Source organism: Falco peregrinus, chromosome 7, assembly GCF_023634155.1.
Source record: "Falco peregrinus isolate bFalPer1 chromosome 7, bFalPer1.pri, whole genome shotgun sequence".
Lineage (NCBI taxonomy): Eukaryota > Metazoa > Chordata > Aves > Falconiformes > Falconidae > Falco > Falco peregrinus.
Genome location: NC_073727.1, coordinates 51,184,211 through 51,204,669, shown reverse-complemented (window position 1 = coordinate 51,204,669; position 20,459 = coordinate 51,184,211). Strand labels below are relative to the sequence as shown.

At 35.4% G+C, this 20,459-nt stretch overlaps 1 protein-coding gene across 10 annotated transcripts in view; it reads right to left on the bottom strand.

Annotated features, from left to right (window-relative positions):
- Positions 1 to 20,459, bottom strand: part of QKI (QKI, KH domain containing RNA binding) — a 159,285-nt gene that overhangs the window by 68,259 nt on the left and 70,567 nt on the right. For 4 of the 10 annotated variants that reach the window (XM_055810560.1, XM_055810562.1, XM_055810563.1 and 1 more), the window contains exon 4: positions 2,008 to 2,062. The exons of the other annotated variants lie outside the window; for them this stretch is intronic. In XM_055810560.1, coding sequence (XP_055666535.1) covers positions 2,008 to 2,062 — 55 coding nt within the window. The remainder of the gene's footprint in view (positions 1 to 2,007; positions 2,063 to 20,459) is intronic. 10 annotated transcript variants of the gene reach the window in all.

Here is a 20,459-nt window from a genome sequence, read left to right as displayed (position 1 = left end):
CCAGGAAAGCACAACCATAATCCCTTTGTTCAAAATGCACTTCCAACAAACGACAAGGATTTATTTACTGCCAACCAACAGGTGCTGACCTCCCATTTCCTGACCTGGCCACCTTCCTTTCCCTTCTCTAACTGGCACAGGTATTAATTTAGATCAATGCAGCTTATTAACTGCTGCTTATTAACTGATAAAAGCAAAATCTTTTATCCCACTGAACTCACTCTCCCATTAGCTGACCAAAGTCTAGCTTCTCTCCTGTCTCCATTGTAATCCTTTAAACAGGAACAGCACATTTTCCCCCACTTGCAAAGGACTAGTTGAGCAAAACTGTCCCAAATACATATAATCCTTTATTGTTATGAAATAATGCTAATTGTTTCTTTATTGATGATAAGGAAGAGGAAGGTAAAAAAAAAAAAAAAAACCCAAACTCAAAACAAACTAGTTTCCTAACTAAATAGGTTTGAAGGCAGCTTTTTACAAAGCACTCATAGAAACATCGTAAGAATAAACAGCATCAGCATGCTAATTGTCATTATTATTCTCCATGTTACAATGGTAGGCTGCCAAAACTAAATCGTCTTTAAGTATTCACTGTTACATTTTATCTTTGCACTGTTATTGTGACTTCAGAATTCATCCAGACGTGTTACAAATGAACTTCACTACTTACTTCACTGTGTTTGAACAGGAAGAGACAGAAAAAACACTGAAAAATTCCAGCCCTTCCCAAAAACCAGCTCTGATATTTCAACAAGCGTACAATTTCACAATTATGCTTCCTAGTTCTCAGCTAGCACCCATCTAGTATGATTCACAGTCAAAAAATTCTGATCTGTTTCAGATGTCTGCATCTTTAAATAAGATTAAACACATTAAAAAGTTCAACAGTGGTAGAGAAAACAGGTATTTCAAACCTGTATGTTCCCTATTGTGTGTGTAAAAAAAAAAAAGTTGGGACCCTGTATTTATCATGTGAAGATGTAAAAATCATCATCTACACAGCACACCAAGAAGCCACAGGAATCCAGTTCAACTAATTCAAGAACCACTACTGCACTTTGTCTAAAGCCTGCAGTCCCACAGTGGCTTAAGCTATTCTAAATCGGCGCTGCTAGTCCCACCTTTATGTACTAAAGTGCTTGCAATCCAGTTCATGGTTCTCAAAAGCTACAGGAAGTTTCCAGCTTTAGTCTTCAGCTGACTTAGCACTGAAGCAGGTCATCATAGCCACTGAACTGCCATAAGGAAGGGAGAAAGTATACCCAGCCAGGGCTGTGCAAGTAGTACTGAACAGCAAGTGTTGACTTAAATTGTCCTAAGAGCAGCCCTGGAACTGCAGCCTGAGATACCTGAAGGAGTTGAATTTTCTGATGAGCAATAACACTCAGAGCCCCACTGATTTTTTAAAACTTCAGCAATACTGATGGATAGTTCTTTCCTGTACCTCCAATATAGCCTTCAGAAAAGAGCAAGAACACTAATTTAAGAACACTGGTGATGCCTTCTGGAAAAACTCAACATGAACTTTCAGAAATGTCCCCAGCACAGAAATAATTACAGGTTTAGACCCAGTCCATAAGAGGTTGTTGAACTGCCCTTAGTGAGAATGCTGAAGACCTGATTTGAACATCCATAGTTGGAAACAGCAAATACTAGCCACTTTTCTTAAAAAAACCCAATAAAATCACTGTGATGAATCACCCAACAGAGTCTACATTTTGAAGATAGGTTCAAAAGAAAAAAAATAATCAACAATTATTATCACAAAAATCTTACTAATGTTAAACTTGTAAACTTCTACACCAATTGGGTATTGTAACAGCATGTAACTGAGGTGAAGCCTGTCTATAATCAACAAAAGTTTAAAGATATTTTTTCCTCACATCAAGCATACAAAGCAAATCCACCATTTAGGGGAGGGGAGGTTGAGATTCCTTTTCAACCTTAAATTATAGGTGATTTGCAAAAACTTATTGGAATGTTTACAAGTAGTAAAACATTTACTTGCCTCTACCTCCAAAACTGCTGGATCATGGTTTTCTCTGCTCTTAAAGGAGACCTGAAAAGCAAAAAAAAATTGGGCTTGTGCCCTATTTTGCTTCTTTAAGATGTTTAAGAGAGGCATGAAGAGTTGGAATTCGGGTTTTTATTTTATCCTGTGATGGACACAATGTTTTCCTTCTTGTTTACATTTGAGATCGAAATCCCAAGAAGCCATAATATAAGACAACCTGGTTAAGGGAAAACAATGCAAGAATCAACAGAAGCTAAGTCACAGAACAAAGAACAAACTTCAGTTTTCTCCCCCTAACCCCCACCTCCAAGATCTACATCATTTGACTGATGAATAATACAAAATCCCTTTCCAGAGTATTCTTGCACTATCACTACTGGTGATTTGCTTAAAAGAAACAAACAAAAAATCAGTTAGAAATTTGATTGAGGTCATATTTTAAAATTTTAAGATAAAAAGCTATCAGAAAAAAAGCTCAAGTCCTTTTCAGGGCCTCTTTATGTTTCAAAATAGCAAAATAAGTAGAAAAACAATTTTGAGAAGTTCTTTGCAAATGGGAAAGTGGGAAAAAAAAAAAGAGCTAGCTAGCTATAAAAAAGGAGACAAATATGACTCTCTTACGCTACCAACATGCCCGTAAGACAGTTTGTACGCATGAGATAGCGATGCAGTTATCAGAACATGAAAGCTGCTGCAATGTTTGGTTTTTTTTTTTTTTTTAGAAAAGTGCATTTTATCTGATAGCATGAGGCTGATTTAGAAAAAATGAGCAAAGAGGATAGTTCATTTAACTAACACCCATTACTGTTGGGGCTACCATAATACCTCATTATTTTTAAACAAGATAGGATAGTACCATGTAATCCATTCAAAAATTGGTTTTATGCCCCTTTATTCCTTCTGCCCACACTTCAACTATGTAATTACTTTATATGAAAGAGGAAAGTCCCAATTTTTTTGGTAAACAGGGAAGTGTTGCTAATGAAAAACATGCAGTCTTCAAGACAAACAAAAGCAGGATGCCTAGAGCCAAGAAAAATATATCCAAAGTACATTAAAGTACATACTTAAAACACAATTATGAGAAGTTGCATTGCCTTCACATTATCTCTCATAGATACGCTATGCTCAACCAGCACAGGGTTGTAGTCAATGTTTTAAGTCAAATCAGTGAACTGGCTGAAGCTCCATATCATTACATACATGGAGTGTGATCTTGCTGAAATGCTAAGCCAGCATGAGAAACCTCAACACCGTTCTCCAACAAGTAAGTATTTTAGTTTGATATACTCAGATAGGAACACCTGGTGTCACAAGATACAGTTTAATAAGGATTTATTTCAGGGACAATGCTAGCTTAAGCAACTTAGATAACGTGAATACTGCATAAGAGTAGGCCAAAGACCTAGGCATCTTTTACCCTAGGTCTGTTTATCCACTTAGCTCTCTGTGCATTATGAACAATTACGTTGCTTCTCCAGGTGCAACACGCAGCAGGCACCGACTCAAACAGTACTGGCACTGGATTAAATGTTCCAGTGTCAGAATTCAAAGGTGGGTCGTTTTTGGTTTATTGGTGTTGGCGATGTTTGGTTTTTTGGAGGGTGGGTGGGTGTGTTTTGATGCTGGGTTTTTGTTTTTTTTCCTTCCACATATGAACCATAAGTAGAGAATGGTTGTTTTTTTTAAAAAAAGGAAAAAAATCATCTTTCTTTAATATATGAAAACAAAGTATTTGAAAATAAGTTAAAATTAAGAAAATCAAGTTCAGTTCTGAAAAGTAACCTAGAGGTCTACAAAGCATAGGAATCCAGGATCATACACAAGATTATTTCAAAGCTATGAAGAAAAAAAATCACAAAAGTATAATGTTTTCTACTTTTTGTTGAACAAGGATCTTGTTCCAACTAAAATGTCTTACTTTACTGGGTAAAATTAATGGCAAAATAGCATACTAAGAATTAAAGTAAGAACAGTTTAATGCAGACACTCATTTATATCGTATCATGGAATGTGAAAGTGAAGTTTAACTCTACAAATTAAGTTTATTTAACAACTAGCTATCACTGAAAATAGTGGTCCTGACTCTGCTACTTCCCCTGAGCTGCCTCAATTGTTCAGACAATTGTGCAGTGGCCAATTTAAGAAACTCACAAACTCAACTGACTTCCAAGGACGCACATGAAACAGTGGAAACAGGTGTCCTAAGGCTTTTAATAGGAACTGACCATTAGATCAATCTAAACATAGTGCCATAACACTCACAGAAAACCTTCAATAATTTGTCATAGTAAGATTTTCTCCTTTGAGGACTCATACTATGATTAACTTACAGAGCTCAGGCATTACTCTGCTTAAGAGTGCATGAGCCTTTTCAATCCTGCATAATTTAACAAAAATGTAAGTAAAGACCCTTTGAATTCAATTCTGATTTAAGGACATCTGTCTTTATTTCAATACTCATTATACCACCCATTTAAAGAAAAGTGTACTCATACCATGTCAAGTTCACTTTAAGACTACCAAATACATGAATGTAAAAAAAATAAATCTTACTTTAAGTAACATTTTTTAATGCACTTTTTGCTATGCAACTTATCGTACCCATGCAACTACTCATCCTGATACCCTTTCTACCTAAGCAACTATTTCATACAAAGCTTTAAATCTCATTTAAACGTTAGGGAACAGAAATAGTGACTGAAAGATTTTTGAGAAGAACTGAAAATTAAATCAAAGTATCCCAACTACCAGTTTCAAAGCTATTCTCCACAGTAACACACAGAAATATGAAACAAATGTATCTTCTGCTGTAATTTAGTAAAAATGTCTAGACCATCTACCCAAAATTCTTGCTGCAAAACCACATGGTCTCAGGAAAAGGCACCTTCACTAAAAAGTGCTCAGAAAAGTCAGAAAAAACTATCAGAAAGAGTTGCTGATAGTTGGATTTTTTTTTTCTCCTCTGTTAGTAAAGTATGTTTTAACTATTTAAGAAACTAAAGTACTACTCAAGGTTTTCAGTGCAAGTCATGCTCAGCCAAGCGTACAGTGTAACCTCTGCATCTTCCTTGTTCCACCTCCAAACCTTACCCTGCAGGCAGGATTAATAAGATGTACCCCACTTTTCTAAGTAGAACATCACATTCTTGTAATGAGGATAATAAAGTCTGAAACCAACTGCAATAAAATTTTAGTGACTCAACTGACTTAGTAGACAATATACAACTCTTTAACACACCAGCACTGAAGCTCCACAAGGCAAGAAAGGGATGCATTGCAGCTGCAAAGTAAAAGGTAGGCACAGCTCATCTTCCATGAAGAAAACAGATCATCAGAATAAAACACACAGAAAATCAATGTATGAACAAAGCACTTAAAAAAAAGCTATCATCTTTGAGACATCAGGTGTCTCAAAGCAAGATGTGAAGTGTTTTTATTGGGACACTTGAATATATAAAATGTTTTAACAGCTTTCTCTAACATAACACAACATCCAAGATAATGTACCTATTAAGAGTTTTAAAACACTGCCTCACCTTAGGCAGGAAGTGTTATACCATTTCTTTGCTCTTAAGATAACAATGAATGAATTCTTAAATTTGATAATCAAATATTACATAAAAATGCCACACAGATTCAAAAACACAGGCATGCAAACAATTTTTCCCCATATACATACAAAAGTACAGGCACTAAGAAAACAAAGAATTAAACTAAGGAAATAAAGTTTGCACCGTATATATTCACTGAGAGTCCCAAAAGCAGCTGAATGAACTCTAAATAAGCACATATATCTGAAACTCCAGGCACAGGAATACAGGAATAACTAGTACACACAGCTCCATACTGAGCTTTTCATTTGTGCATTTCAAATGTTTCCCTCCTGTAAAGGAAATGTGGGGTTTTTTTGGGGGGTTTTGGGGGTTTTTTTGTTTGTTTGGGTTTTTTTGGTATGTAGACACACACAGTTCTGTTAGCCAAGCCATCCCAGGATACTGAAATCCATGTATTCTACAAGTTCTGTATATCCTAAAATTCACTCCCACCTCCAAGCAATTATGTAGCTCTTAACACTAACCACTGTAACCGCTGGTATGAAGACACAGTGAACAGACTGGAATTCAAACCAGTGTAAAAATATCTAGTTTGAGATATATAAAAATTACTCTTCTCAGTTGCAGAAAGCAAGAAACTATTTATCATCATAGAAAACGTACTTGTAAAAATCAGAGATAAATCAGCATTTATAGATATGTTTAGAAAAAAATGCCTTCCACTACTGTTGTCACTATTTTGTGGAGACTTAATACCTTATTCTTGGTTTTCTCCTGACCTCTCAGGCCTGATGTTGTTAATCTCAAACTTGCTGCAGAATTTCATTTCCTGTTGCCTATATAATGCAATCATGCCTCACTTCCTTTTTTTCTCTTTAAAAATCCTTCAAGACAGTCTCAAACTTGTCACACAAGTGAACATACCTTTACTTCTTTTCTTAAAATAAACAAAAAAAAATCTCCCAAAACCCTGCTAAGCCTGTCTAAACTAAGTTTTTCTAAGCTAAGGCCAGTAACAAGACACACAGCAAAAGCCCAGTAATCGAATCATTACAACTTGTTCCTGAATACTCTTCTTGAATTCAGGATTTATGAGGCATTGGCTACTACAGAAGTGCCCTATTCCCATTATGGCCAAAGCAATACAACAAAAAGCCAAAAAAAAACCCACATAAAAAAAAACCCCAACCCTACACAGTTAAAAAATTTTAGTTCTCTAAGACTGTATCTAGTCAAACCATACCAGAGCCCCAAAATTTTAGCCTGATTCTCATCAAGAAACTATTTTCATTTTAACATATAGGAATATATAAAATCCATGATGCACAATGCCAGATATGGGGGAAAAAAACACCCTTTTAAATGCAACCTGATTGTAGAATTGTTACGTACTTCAGTAGTATACGCACACAGTGTACATAAGGAGAATGAAAGTTTCTGTGATTTTTATAAAACTTTGATAAATTCAATGTTCCATTATACTATATTGAAATTTTATTCAGTATATCTTACTGTTATATCCTTCTTTTTATAACTAAGCTTAACTCCAAGTAATTTTTTTTCTGATTTCAGAGACTCTGACCAGAAGGAATAGTCAGGATCATCTAATCTGGCCTCCAATATATCATAGGCCATTACTTTTCAACAGAAAAATAACTTCTCTGACAGTGATCATTACAAATTAGTTTAAACCATATCCAAGGTTTTAATAACTTGAATCTGCCAATATATGGAATTAAAGGTTACTTCTATTTGGATTATTCACATTTTCTTGAGAAGAATTCTGAATCACTCAATCTGATTTAAAAAAATTAAAGTCTTAGCTTTGAGGCACAGACATTCCAAGGGCTACTGGTAAATTCTCCTTACTTTCTTCACGGCAAACTCTGAATTTATAACCCGTAAGAAAATTACATTCTTCTCTCAACTATCCAAATGGCTAATGAAAGGGTGAGAGAAGATAGAGAACATGAATATCACCACTATCCCACTATCTACTTCAAAATCTGATGTAGTTCTGCTCAGAATGACCTCAGTAGAGAGAATACCTCAAATACCAGATGCATGGAAGTACATTGTTATGCTGCTAAAAGGTGGAAGCGTAAGTGTGAGACATGCTCTGCAGGTCCCAACTATAAATAAAATACCATTCATGTTTTCAGTGTTTTAGTTCCTGATCCTACCATAGGCAGGCTCTGAGCCTGCTGGAAATTATGATTAATTGTGTACATCTGCAATAAAAACAAGTTTTATGACATTCTTTCAGCACCACTGTTTTCATCAGAGAGAAAAAAGCATGTTTATCAGATATATATACATGTATATATATATTTCAAATGAAAAGCACCATCAACTCAGATGATGGGGGGGGGGGAGATAAAGGGGCTGAATTTTCCTCACAAGGTCTGTAAACCTTGTCATCAGGATGCCTAACAGCGTTTTCTTATAGACGACTATACATAGAGAAGAAAGTCAACTCTCAGCCTCTAGATTTTCCATGTCCTAAAGCTTCCTGGTAGAAGATATTTGAGGTTTTTTTTTCAAAGGTTACCAAGATAGTGAGATTTTGCTATTTGAATAAGTGTATGAATTCACACATGTCTGTCCAACTTAAAAATGAAATTCAAGACAAACTGTCGATGGGGTGAGTGCAGAAAATTACCTGATATGTTAATTCCAGCTGGCATTTTTCTAATGGGAAAAAAAAAAAAAGTGAGTCTGGAAAAGAGGATTTCCACTCAGTCTTAAGACTTAGGAACCTCACTCTAGCGCAGTCAGATATACTGAAATTTCCCCAAAAGGAACTGCAAATCCTACAACAGTGAAGGATGTAAAGGGAAAGCCTGCTCATGCAAAAAGGCTCTACAGGAAAGGCAACTGATAAAGGAGAAAAAGTTCCTTTACTTTTCCACATTTTAACACTGCAAATAATTTCCAAATAGAAATTTTCCCCTCTGCAAAAAGATCTGCATGTAAAGATTATGTGACAATTCATTAAAAGCAGATTAATACCTATTCAGAACTGAGTATCACACCATTATTTTTAAATGTTGTATATGGAACTAGGAAATTTCTCTAAAAGAAAATACATGAAATAGTTCCTCAAAAATCTAACTGAAATGCATAATAAAGAAAATTCTCAAAAAACTAAGTATTTTCAAGTCACCAACGTCAGTGAAATATAATCAGAATAATTTAATTTAAACAGAAAAATATGATAGACTCATCTTTGCTTTACACAGAACAAAAAGTACAATATATCCATTTAAAACTGATCGCTCTGGAAGAATGTAGTCCTTAATTTATCTGAAGTTGGGCTTTCATACTAAATACATAAAAGTTTAAGTAAGCCTCAACAAACCAGCTTCAGTAGTAGAAAAGCTATCTGTGACTTGACAGTGTGGGTTGCAACACTCACCTAATAAAGTGAAACGACTATTCAATGAGCATGTCTGATCATAGAAAACTGTCTAGTCACTGCAGAAGCTAATCCTACACAGATGAGCTAACACAGTTACACTAATACCATATTGCAGTACTGATATGTCCTGAAATAATTCTACTAACCTAAATGCATCTCAAATTCATATTCCACTTTTTTCACAGAGCAGAAGAAATAAAATTGGAAAAAACAGTTGAAGAAATGGACAGAGATCATTCCACTTTAAAATGCCAGATCATAAAACACCTTTATCAAATTCTTATTTAACACTTATCACTGTTTACTTTGTATGAAAGCAGAATTGTGTGGCAAGTAGGAACAAATTTACATTTATTTACTTTATGACTTATCTAAAGAAAATGTAATCAATAGTCATGTGAAAGTTTATTGCTAATTATATACAATTAAATACTTCCATTAAATTTTTCACTTAATATGTCCAGAAAAACATTTACTTCAAAAGAAAAACAGATTACTTCAAAAATATGCCGTTTATGAGGTTTAAGGCATTCTACAGTTTTCTTTTTGTAAATCTTGATAAATTCATGTAACTAAAACTTTTTAATTTTTTAACCTGACTTTTTACTGCAGTTTGCTTGCATCCTGTGAGGTTACGAAGTTCCACTAAGAAACAAAAGCTAGCTTTCCGCTCTTTAACAATGACACTGTTTAGGTTTTCAACGAAACAAGAAAATCTTTCAAGTTTTCCACACCTTTCAAAGCCTTTTAAGGAATCATTTTATCTGCAATTAATTTGGGTTTTGTTTAATTCTAAGATTATATCTAAAACTAGTCACGACCCCTAACCATTCAGTAAGTGCAATATGCCTTATTAAAAAAGTTTATTAATTGTGCCTAATTACTGCAGGTCACCAATCTCACTTTCTACATGTAACCTCTATTCACCTATCAATTGAAGCTCTGGAATTCTAGTGGAATTACCATTCATTGCCATATCCATTGAGATTTTCAAAAGAATTTTGTGTACACGCTGTAAAGCTGTTAGAATAATTACTCCTTTTCACTTACTGTTTCATATTTTTGGCCAAATTAGTCCAGCATCAATCAATCAGCTTTCATTCCAGAATAGAGCTGTTCAAGCTTGTTGAACACAGACCTTCCAAACTGGTTAAGTAAAGCAACCAAGCTATTCCTTAAGTTCTTCGGAGGAATGAAAAAGCATTCAAGAGTTACTTAACAAAAACTTTACCTTTTCTTATTGTCTACTGATGTATTTTATAATTTACAGTTTTAGACTATTATTCAGCATTGCTACCTCAAGGAAACAAAGATCCACACAGATTACCAAGTCTCTCTTCATTAACTTCCTTGCCTTATTCCTCCCTGTTATTTCCGTTTAGATAAGCAAAAAAGAGCTGCTACTTCAGAGAATCCTGTATCAGACTGAAGAGTCCCCACCCAAAATACTGCATTCAGGTTTGTCATATACTTAAGAAATCTAAGAGGAAAATATTAAGCTGACTACATAAACTTACAAAATCAGATCTGAGGACATTTCTTTATAAAATAACAGATACTAGCAGAAGCTGAGAAAACCAACTACATTAGAAAACATGCTTCAAATATTTGGAATAGGAAAGATCTGACAAATTTAACTTTTATAACCCTCATTTTCTGACATGTAAGTAATGAAATAAAACTTAAAAAAGAAAACATGAAATTAGTACCCATGGGAACAGATACTTCACACAGAGGAATGACATGTGACAGGACAATGCAAGCATCTTCCTGAATGTATAACTTCAACATTATAGTTAAGGATTTTTTATTCGTTTTTACTAATAGTGGCTACGTGCAAGATTAAAGTGTCAAAGAATTAAAAAAAAAACAAAAAACAAAACCAAAACCAAACACCAAACCCCACCACATCAAAAAGACAAAACTCGTTTTTCTTTACTGTCACTACATTCATGGGGGGGGGGGGGGGGGGGGGGGGAACCAAAAAACCAAAGCTGCCTCCTAACAGCTGAAAAAATCCTGTTAATTTTCTTCACCTCACGTCTTCCTCACCAGATAAACGAGGGCTTTATCACTGTTTAATACAAGTTTTAATTGAGTACTGTCACTGGTGGGAAGAAAAGTGTGGAACCACTACTTTCCGTATCAAACAAAGCAGGTAATTAACAGCTATTCTGGCACAATCCCTTATCACTAAAATACACAACACTGTTAAGTTCTCTCAATGCCAATGCTTTGCTTCAACAAAGGAAAGCTGATGTTTCAGGGTCACATTCACTCCTTTAATACACAGGCATAAATTTACCGCTCAGTCAGACACCTATAATTAAACACAAGAAGAATATAATTCTAATATTCAGACAGTCTTGCATATGAGTGGGATATTTCTCCCTGTAAAGATGATTGCCTTTCATTTTTTTTTGGTTTCAAGTAGCTACAGTTCACTTAGTTTTGATTACATAGCAATTAGATATGCAAATACAAGAGATCTAAAAAAATGCTTTTTCAAATGTCAGATTGTAAGCAATCAAGCTTATTCTTTTCTCCTGTACACACAAGCTATTCATTAAATAGCTATTGTCTTAAAAACATTCCAACAGATTGCATTTATCAGGGTTTTAGAAGCAAATATGGGAGTGCACGTTACCCAGAACACAGCTCATCAGGGAATGAAAACGATCTTACAATTAATTTAATATATACATGATAGTGGTTAACTAAGTTGGAACTCTATATCACATTCTTTGGGCACTTTTCCTACTACTGTTATTATCAATACCTAAGCTCACTGCATCTTCAAATTAACAAGAACCCATTAATTTCTATATTTAATGATACTGTGTAGGTAATAAATTTCACCGCTAAAAATGCAGAATTATTGAATATATATATATATAGTATATTGAAAGTAAGTTCCTATAAAGATAGTCACTATGAAACCATGTGGTTAGTATAATTTTGGCAGGAATAGCTATGTTCACACACACACCCCCCCCCCCCCTTTTTTTTTTTGAGGTGAGGGCCCACAGACCATGTGCTATTAGAAGTGCAGACTTGATCTCATGCACCTAGATCACATATATGAGAGCTCGGTTATTTGCAACACAATTTGTGAGGCCTGTAGAAGTGGCCCACAGTTTCAGACATCACTGACCACAGGTTAAAATGGTGGGAAAGGATGTTTGGCAGCAGTTCTGAAGAGCCCAGAAAAACTAACCACTGCAGTATTAGATGGACTAGTCTATAAAATACTGTTAACAAAAACTATGGTCTGCCATTGAGAGTTCAAAAGCTTGCTCTTGAAACACTCTAGAGAGGCAGGAACAAAATAGGATGGAGGCACAGACTGGTCAGTTGTTTCTCTAGATGAAGACAAAATGACCTCAAAGTTAACAGGAGGGGGGAAAAAGGGTCCCTAAAAGCAAGCTGGTGAATTCAGTGACTCAGCTGTGAGGAAACAAAGAAAGCTGAAACAGTTCTTTCTTAAAGGCTTAGCTTTCATGGCAGGTAACTGAAGTAAATAAAATGCTTTCCTAGTTGATTCCATGATTGCCAACCACCCTTCAAGATGCCTCTCACAGGAGCACAGATTCTTTTTCAAGGTCAGGAGAGCAGCAAAAATTACAAGCGATGCCTGATTCACAGTTCTGTTTAAAAATCTGAGGGAAAAAAATAAAAATCAGTTTAACTCTGAAGCCCAGCTATAAGCCCTGAAATGTTCTGGAAACTCAGATCCAAGGATAAGCTGGAAAGGCTTTTTACAAGAACTGACATTTATGAGCTAACAGATTAATATGTGTGACAAATTATTTGACATTTTGAGGGTCTTCAAATTTGCTTCATTTTTTTTCCTTTAAATGTTCAGCTTGATTTTATCTTTTCCTCCTCTTGCAATAAAGGAGCCTTATTTAACTAGTCAGTAAGGCAAGACTCACTGCCTGTCAGCCTGCTGCTGTTGCCCATGCAACGTTTATATCCCTTCTGTTGCTTCTTTCCTAAGGGTCACTATAAACAACTTTTTGAGCAGCAAATGTAACCTGAGTATTTGAACTCCTACGCACTATAGCCTGACATAAAGAATGATACTGCTGACAGGGGAACCCGAATATTCCCTCCCAGTGGTGCCCCTGCAAACACTTCCCCATCTATTACGTGGTGCTCCAAGGAAGACACTGGAAAAATTAAGTATCCCGCTATTGCGGAAGGCCAGGATCTGAAAAACATACTCAAAATGCCATTCTTGCCAGTTTCTGCATCTGGCAAGACTGGTGGTACAGCATCATCTAGTCAAATTCACTATACTTAATACTCCAACTTGCAAAACCAGCCAGTTGAGAGTGGATTTAATAGTAACACAAGTAATAGTCCACATATGACTAATTTAAAACTATTACACCTTATTCTAACTGGTAGATTCTCCTACTGTAAGTACAAAACACGTATTCAATTAGACCGCAAATAGGTCTGAAGCCTGCAGTGACCAAATAAAACCAGACTTCCTTAAGAGAACCAAAACACATAATCAATAGGAAATGTGTTTTTCCCTTCAAACCATTTATTTCTTCAGGTGTATACAGAAGACACGGCAAATTCAAAGTATCTGATTTTTCTCAGAAATGGAGAACTGGGTGGGTTGTGTGCTTTTTTTAAAGAAAAGGTTAATTTTACTTCCAAATTAACTATTCCAGAAAGTGCATTTCAAGCTAAATCGAACTTATAATTTAAAAGGCTGGATACTGAAAAATTCCACAAGTCAGGCTGCAAAAAACAATTTTGGCATTGGTAATACCCTTGTCTCCTCACAACATATTGACTAATTTCCAGATTAGCTTCAGTATTTCAAACTGCATTAATAACTATAAAATTTATCACTTATTTTGGCTTGTAATACAGCTTAAGACCTTTTCTGATTAATGATATGAGTCAGCATGAGTTAACAGATTTAAGTTCTAGGTCTTTTTGTCAGTCAAAATTTACACGAACATTCAATTCCAGTGTGTCAATTTGAAACATAAATGATTGTTTCAAAACCACCTCAAAGACTGCTTGGTCACTTGAAGCTCACTTACTCACTAGATGGAGAGTGAATACATCATGTATTACCAACAGAAAACAACCTATACTTTTATCTATTAAAATGTATTCTGAATCTTAAATTTCTTTGTCAACTAATAGCTTTTAGTTCTTCAAATTATAAATTACAGTATGTTTTGTTGGTTCAGCAAGCTAGTTAAAACAAAATATCCCCCAAGACCCCCAGCAACCTAAATATTAGATTTCCTTGAATACATATGGTTGGAAATATGTGGAACATTTGAAATCAGTAGTACTGCATATTTTAAATGGCTCCCAAATAACTCTGTCAAGTGGATCAATTAAATTAGTCAGGTACTTCAGGTTGATTCAGACAGTTGGCTAAATGTGGTTTGGCATTCCAATCCTTCAGCGATGTCTGACAGCCAAGGAATCATTAATTGTTTCTGTACGGCTGCAGGAATAAACATTCTGGATAATAATTTATAAAAATATTCCAAACTGTACACAAGTGGTGACAGATTTTGTATTAATGTGCTAGGGGTCCCATCTTTCAAAAAACTAATTCTTCCTTACTCAAGACAAACATGCAGTTGTGAACAGTGAACAGCAGCTTTCCCACAGAATGGACGAGGTGCTTTCAGCACTTCTTTCCTTACACTTCCAAGTACCACCACAGCAGAAACACTAAGGACCAATAAATTAAGGTACATGATCACACACATGAGAAAAAATAAGTTTATCTAGGCCCAAACATCACGATCTGTCGTCCAGAGTTTAAAGATCATATGGATAGAAAAGAAACTGGCATTTTGACATGGACAAACATGGGAGCTGAAAAAGAAAAAACCACAGAACTAGGAGACCATACCCATGCTTTGGACAGGATTCTGGGAACTGTTCCCAGAGCTCCAGACCACAGAGATGATTCAACACAGACTATATCAAGAGAGGGCAGGAGAACAGAAAAACCAGTTTTCAGCTTTTCATTCATAACACTGGGGCCTGATTTTACTGGCTATCAAGCTAGAAGGCAATTTCTGTAAAGAAATCTCATCAATAGTGTTAAAAAAAACAACCCCAAAACCCCAAAGAAAACCACTACCATACCAACACTAAACAAAAGAAATTTCAAAAAAACCCTCCAAATAATTAAATAACTGTACACCAGATCATCCAATTATTTTCTGCCTCCATGAAACGTTCTCCTCACTGGAAATGGTGATATCAACCTTGTGCCACAACACATGGTCAGAATAGTAGGGAAAGATTGGGGGAAAAAAAAGTAACACCTGTCCCAGACTTATTAACTACAGAAAAAATTATCTTCATAGTTTACATAGTAAGTATAATCTCCAAACATTTAGCTTCTGTGCTCTCACTGTCCACACATGAGATAAAGGTGTTCAATTGACAGGCTGTTCTTTGCTTTTGAAGAAAAATTCTTTCTATTTGTGCATGGAAAACCACCACCAGCATACATGCAAAACAATGCATAAAAGCCAGATCACTTTGTTCATAATTACATTGCTTATTTTACTTCTGTCAGGAATTAAAAGGGATTTCAAGATTTCTAGTTGAGACACCAATTAAACTTAACCTTTAATTCTTACTCATTCTTCATGTCATATCTACAAATTTCCTACAGAAACCCCTAGCCAAGTCTGAGGGCAACATCAGTATCTACTCTCCAGACCTCTTCACGCTTCCCACATCTCTTCAAAAGCTACTACATCCAGAGTTCATGTTCCAGTAACATCAAAGCAAGTAAATACTGCAAATTCACCAGTCACCCTGACTCTTAGGAATTATTTTATATTTTTGCTGTTGGATTTTTTCTTCATGTTCAGATTGTCTTCTGCACATTACATTATTTTAACTGTTAATTAAATACTAGCACGGGAAGTCTGTCATTGACTGCCTTATGCCTCACTTTATCTTCCTTGCTTGAATTATTCAAGTCTCCCAGTTGCAACACCATTTTAACTCCAGTGTTTCTATATTTACATGAAGGTTGTGAATGATACAAAGTGTTGGTAGAAACCGAAACTCAGTTTAGTGCACTGTCACAGCATCTCGTCGTATTTTCAGAGGACAAATGAGGCACCATGGAAATTAACCCTCCTTTTATTGTAATTATTTATAAAAGCACATGACCATTCAGAAAGTCAGCAAGAACCAAGATGGAAAAAGACAGCCAGAGAAGATCTCCCTAGAAAACTAAGAAGTGTATGTCAAAGCAAGGAAAATCAATATAACTTTTGAAACATGGGAGAAGTTCGTGAAAGAGGACCGAAAGAAAAAGTTGAGGGAGGGAAAGAGTCATTCATGATCCTACAAAGACTCAAGAAGTAAAAATCTCCCATAGCTCTTGCTATGAAAATATAACTGCTCCATAAATTATTTTGGATTACTCTCTACACTACTGTGCACAAGTTCATTCCCCAGAAATATTAGTTCTTCACACATGATAACACCCTGGTGCTTCCCAGCAACTCCATTGCAAATTCATGACATTTTTGTAACAACCAGGCACCTCCTCCTCGTACTGACCCCACACACTGTCAACAAGTTTTCTACATAATTCTATAACATCTTCTAATGAAACCAAGAATTTGATGTTCCCATTGTTTTCCTACAGCCAGTCTTTCTGTTACTTCAGCTGCCAGCTATTCCATTCTCTCAGGCACATGCGAGCTATGGCCTGAATGAAGTCACTGTTCTGCAGATTTTACTTTCAAGACCCAAAACCAAGCTAATGTTTTATTCATTTCAGGATATGAAAGCTGGAGGACAAGATTTTAGTTGTCTTGTAGGAATATAGTACTAAATTGATTTATGATCCGCATTATATTCAAGAATTACTCACATTAACAAATTCATCAAGCACACATGAATACTGTGTGTTCCATAGTGAGTTTGTGGCACTTAACAATCAAATCAGGTAATTTATGTAGAATGTCAGATTCTATTAAGTTAAACAGTCTCCAAGCAAGCTCAGGACTGGGCATTGCCAAGTGAAGTGTTCTGCTACTCTAAGAGTAACAAGTTTTCTTTAACAGAAAGAGAGATCTGTGTACCTGGCCGTAACAAACATTTGAATAAGTTTTCATCCTTTCATGGAAGTACTCAACACTTTCTTCAAACTGATTGTTACAAGTTTTAAACGCATGGGTTTTTTAAGAGATACTCACAGTATGCATGCACTTCAGTGAGTCCTACATTCATCAAAAGACCTCCCATTTACTGTCCAAAAAGATATGAAAAATGTGAATAATTAGCAGACAGAAGCCATGAATTATTCACAGAAAAGTCTAATAAAAATGTGTAACTGTCAATAAATCCCTCTCTGTATCTGAAAAGTGTAAAGATCAACAATAAAGTCTTACAACTACAACTGTAGAAACTGTGAAGTAAGGATACAGTCCCACTACATACCCATGAACATCTACCCAGCTGCCTGAATTTCATTCATACCCTTAATATATTGTAAGCCATATCTAGCAAAAGGGTAATCTGTGACTACTAACATCTGTTTTAATTTAAGTCTAAGCAAGACAAAGGTTAACACAGAACCAGCAGATCTGAGAAAAGTGGAAAACTGTCAGCATCTAAAACCAAGTTTAAATGGCAAACCACTCAGACATTTTGGGAATTACAATTTGTAACTGTTATCATACAGTTGACTTTTCCAAGTTGAAAAGGAATTTATTATTTTGCTACAATGAAACACTACAGATTATTACATGTCTCTATCTGTAAAACAATAAGCTAGTAGAAAGTCAAATGTCTTCTAAATGTTCAATTAGTAATTTAAGTATTTCGTTTCAGCAACAGCGGTTATCTTATTTTGTGGTTATTCTTTTGCTCCGTGCAAAAGAGCCTTCCTATCAGTCTTGATAAAATGGCTAAATCTGACCCTAAGGAGCTATATCCAGGATGATCAACAACCACCTGTACTCTGCCTGCCAGCTGCCCCCCCAAAACTATGGAGAACCAAGAGCTGCCAAGAACTGATAAATGCTTGGGAAACACACAGGCATGCTGCTTTCATCCCTAAATTAACAGATCCAGCCTCCATTCCCACATTTAAGTAGACTCAGTCTTCATACAGGACAGGGAAATCCCCATGAGCCTCAAATGTATGATCTCTCCCACAAAGAAATCCAAGTACAGCTTCACGATGCTCAGCAAACACAGCCAAAACACAACCCTGAACACAAATTATTTCTGGTAAGCAAGCTTATAATATTACAACATTGTTTCTTAAGAAAGTTCAAAAAAAAGTCTAGCCACGTACCAAACATGAAATCATCCACTGAAGGGCAGCCCGATAAGTTAAGGTTATAGCCTAGAAAAACCTAGAATACAGGAAGAGTTTAGTGGTGCTGATAAATGAGAATGGTGATAAAGTCTGCAACACCACTAGCTGCCCTTCATCGCGCATCATGAAGATCACCATATCTATCATTTTTGGAATCTCACAAGAATCAACTCCTTTGTTTTTATATTATTAGATAACACTCAACACTAATCTTCTCTTGCAGATTTAATAAAGTTTTACGAAATCATTTAACTGTACGTAAGAATGCCCATACTCTGCTAAAAAAGTCTCACCTAGTTCAGTAACTTGTCTCTCACTGTGTTCTGCTGAGTAAGTGTGGAAAAACTTTCAGGTTAGAGAGATTTATTTAAACCATTCACTTCTTTCACTACTTTGCTAGACTAAGTGAAACATAGATAGATATTTGCAGACAATTTTGTCAATACCTCAAAACAACTCAGTATGAATTGCCCCCCAAGCCTTACAAAACTTCTATGCAAATGCCAGATACAAGCAGCTGTGAGCTGTAGCCTAGTCAACTTGTAACACAATTAATACTCTGTGCTTCCAACCTAACAAAAGCTTAGGAATAATTTTGCAGAAAGACAGTTTCTACCACGGTACTGATTAAGATGAGTCAATTGCCATTCAGATACAGAATTTTCATTTATAAAAGAGATTTGTTTATACACAGATGTTCAGGCAATGATTCAAGAGTCCCTTGATATATACTTTTTCATTCTACTTTCCTCCCATTCCAAGGTAATTTAGATTCTTTTGCCTGTTGATTTTAAGTTTGGTTTTTGTTTTTTTTTTTTTTCTCAAAGGAAACTGACAGAAAAACAAATGAAAGTAAAATACAATACAAGTTGTTTTCTACTAGCATGGCTTTGATTACACTCCTCCAGTCTATAGCTTCCAGTGTCTTTAATGGTATTAAAGAAGTATTTTGTTAAATCAGTTATTCCCATATCTAATTAGCTCAATAAACACTTAACTATTTAACAGCTCTCAAAACCAAATGACATATAATCAAGTTTTGCTATCAGAGTTAATCATAGTCAAAGGTCTCGGCTACTTTTCACGTTACATAGGAAACCATGTCTTAATAGTGTTAAAATCAGCTCCAAGCTACAAATTCGTATTGAGCACATGCAGAAATCTATCCAATATATACTGGATATAATCAGCATGTAGCCAATAAAAACAACGGTATGTATAAAATAAACCTATCTAAAAGATGTATTGCATCAGATACATATCAATAATATTTTCTGAAAGACTAATACTGCTTTACAGTAATTCTTAAGGTCCTCGGGCACCTAAATTGTTCTGTCCTTCAATCTAAAATCATTCTACTCTTGGAAGTTAGTGTTCTTCAGACTGTTAAGTGAAAAGACTTGCAATAAATTACTTCAAATAAGAAGTGTTTGTCAAATCTTATATAAAATTTAAGGAAAACATTATCTTGTAAAATTCACATTCCCATACATAACTAAGCTAACTGCGTTATTATGTACCTAACTACATTCCATTCTTCACTACAGTCAAAGTGAACTAAACACATTTTACTTAAAGAAAACGTATGCAGGTAGGATTTCAAAGACGATACACTAGAGACTCAGGACTACAAAACCCCCATACAACAGGTTTAAAAGGAGGCAGCCTTCAGGTCAGGCATAATTCAAGAAAAAAAGTCTGTTACCTTTAATACTGCTGCTGCCTTTTGATTTTCCTGAAGTACAGCTTCTACTAGTCAGCCCTTAGCATTTCATTATGTAATTAAATTAGTAACTTGCTAAAAGGAATTTTGTATTTTTTCTATGATGACTTTGTCATCACTTCCAGACTACCAGGGATATAACTCAAGAGACTTCTGTTTCACAGGTGAAAAGGGAAAAAGGCCATGCTTCAGTAATTCTTTAATAAAAATAATAATACTACTAAAATCCAGCTTTACAACTCCTCCTGCATTCAAAATAAGTGGTTACAAATGCAATAAAGGTTTTAAACTTGGAATAGAAAAGCCTGTTTTCTGACGTGCTCGCTACTGAAAAAACACTCTAGCTTACAAGCAACCCAAATTATTTTTATTACATCTTTTGT